A 2,321-nucleotide genomic window follows, 5' to 3' on the forward strand; every position below is an offset into this window, starting at 1 on the left:
CACCAATACCGATTTATGTTCATAGCGGCAAGTGCTATGTAGCTCCACATAGGGGACACAGGAAGTGACATATAACACCTTCATGCGGCGTCGGAACCGCGTAGGAAATTCACAGCCGCACCGGCAGAGCTCCAGAATGTGCAACTCGGCCGGCTCACGCGCGGACGCGCTACAAGTGCGAGGGCCCGCCCAACGCTGCTTGCAGCTTTAATTTGTATTAATCCTCATAAGTAGACATGCTACACCATAAAATCCTGTTTAATGTGTTATCTGTATGTGTTAGGCAATTAATTGTTCTTTAAATAGGCTAGTTGACCTTTTCTTTAAAAAAGACAAATACAGCTTTTATTTGTAGGAGTGCATTGACGGGGAGGAACAAAACAAAAGTCTACTTAAGATTACAGACATCATGAAGCATAAATATTTCAGCGATACTGTAGTACATTTACCTGACGCTTTTATCCAAAGCGACTTACAATTTCTGTATATGTCAGAGGTCACACGCCTCTGGAGCAACGAGGGGTTAAGTGTCTTGCTCAGGGACAAAATGGTGGATGGGTCACAGTAGGGGATTGAACCCAAGTCTCTCACACCAAAGGTATATGTCTTATCCATTACACCATCACCACACCTAATATTTGTCGTTGCGCTTCATTGCTGTGTTGCCTGTATTTCAGGTCCCTATTTCCGCTCTCATTTCATTTGTGGACACGTTAGAGGTGGGCTACAGAAAGCACAAGAACCCCTACCACAGCCTGATCCATGCTGCTGACGTCACACAGACCATCCATTACCTGCTCCTCAAGACTGGCATGGTGGTAAGTTTTGTTATGGGTTAAACCCATGAAATAAAGCACATTTGCTCAGTGAATCCTACTAGTGTTATTATGATTAAAGGGGATTTTAACACCTAAGTGTACCAAGAGTGCTTTAAGTCACTCAGCACATCAACATTCGGCCAGTTTAAATCAACTATGTCATAGTGAGAAGTTCTTGTTAAAGGAGCTCCACTAATCTTACCTATAAAGGTAAACTGAGTAGTTGTCATGGTAAGTCCTGTTGGACCGTGACTTTAAATTACCCTTTTTAAACTATGTGTAGTCCTTGGTCCTGCGTGTTCTTTCATGAAGCAATAGGAGAAGATGTTTTTGGTCCAAGTTAATCAGTTTTATTACAAGTAAATGAATAAAGCTTACAGTGCTCTGGGTCGATTTTCCTTTCCCTGACAAACAACAAGCTGTATCAGTTCATGAAGTCTGACTGGCTATCTCTCCCTGACCCAGTGTTTTAGTATACATCGTCATGTCATAAAACAATAAAACAAAAGTGTAGGTCAGTCCATGATTGGCCCAAGTCCTCTGACCCCAATGTTTGTCCTCTGACTCCACGAATCACCATGCTGTTGCTGGGCAGATTACGAGCGTAGATCCTGAAATGAGATATCTTGGAGAAGAGATGTTTGTACCACATTCCAAACTACCCCTCACAATGGGTGAGGGGTAGTGTGTCCTTATCTGATCATGCAGTGACCCCCTGTTTCTGCACCTCTCCAAAAAACACACACATCAGGTCTAGTTTAATAAATGATAAACCAACATACAGTGAGGAAAATAAGTATTTCAACACCCTACTATTTTGCAAGTTCTCCCACTTAGAAATCATGGAGGGGTCTGAAATTGTCATCGTAGGTGCATGTTCACTGTGAGAGACATAATCTAAAAAAAAAAAATCCAGAAATCACAATGTATGATTTTTTAACTATTTATTTGTATGATACAGCTGCAAATAAGTATTTGAACACCTGAGAAAACCAATGTTAATATTTGGTACAGTAGCAATTACAGAGGTCAAACGTTTCCTGTAGTTTTTCACCAGGTTTGCACACACTGCAGAAGGGATTTTGGCCCACTCCTCCACACAGATCTTGTCTAGATCAGTCAGGTTTCTGGGCTGTCGCTGAGAAACACGGAGTTTGAGCTCCCTCCAAAGATTCTCTATTGGGTTTAGGTCTGGAGACTGGCTAGGCCACGCCAGAACCTTGATATGCTTCTTACAGAGCCACTCCTTGGTTATCCTGGCTGTGTGCTTCGGGTCATTGTCATGTTGGAAGACCCAGCCTCGACCCATCTTCAATGCTCTAACTGAGGGAAGGCGGTTGTTCCCCAAAATCTCGCAATACATGGCCCCGGTCATCCTCTCCTTAATACAGTGCAGTCGCCCTGTCCCATGTGCAGAAAAACACCCCCAAAGCATGATGCTACCACCCCCATGCTTCACAGTAGGGATGGTGTTCTTGGGATGGTACTCATCATTCTTCTTCC

The 2,321-nt window shown here is 43.3% G+C and overlaps 1 protein-coding gene across 1 annotated transcript in view; it reads left to right on the forward strand.

Moving 5' to 3' along the window:
- The window catches only part of LOC123977486 (calcium/calmodulin-dependent 3',5'-cyclic nucleotide phosphodiesterase 1C-like), an 85,635-nt gene that overhangs the window by 40,676 nt on the left and 42,638 nt on the right, over positions 1-2,321 (forward strand). The window contains exon 8 of the mRNA XM_046060205.1: positions 678-818. Coding sequence (XP_045916161.1) covers positions 678-818 — 141 coding nt within the window. The remainder of the gene's footprint in view (positions 1-677; positions 819-2,321) is intronic.

This window comes from Micropterus dolomieu, linkage group LG01, assembly GCF_021292245.1.
Source record: "Micropterus dolomieu isolate WLL.071019.BEF.003 ecotype Adirondacks linkage group LG01, ASM2129224v1, whole genome shotgun sequence".
NCBI lineage: Eukaryota > Metazoa > Chordata > Actinopteri > Centrarchiformes > Centrarchidae > Micropterus > Micropterus dolomieu.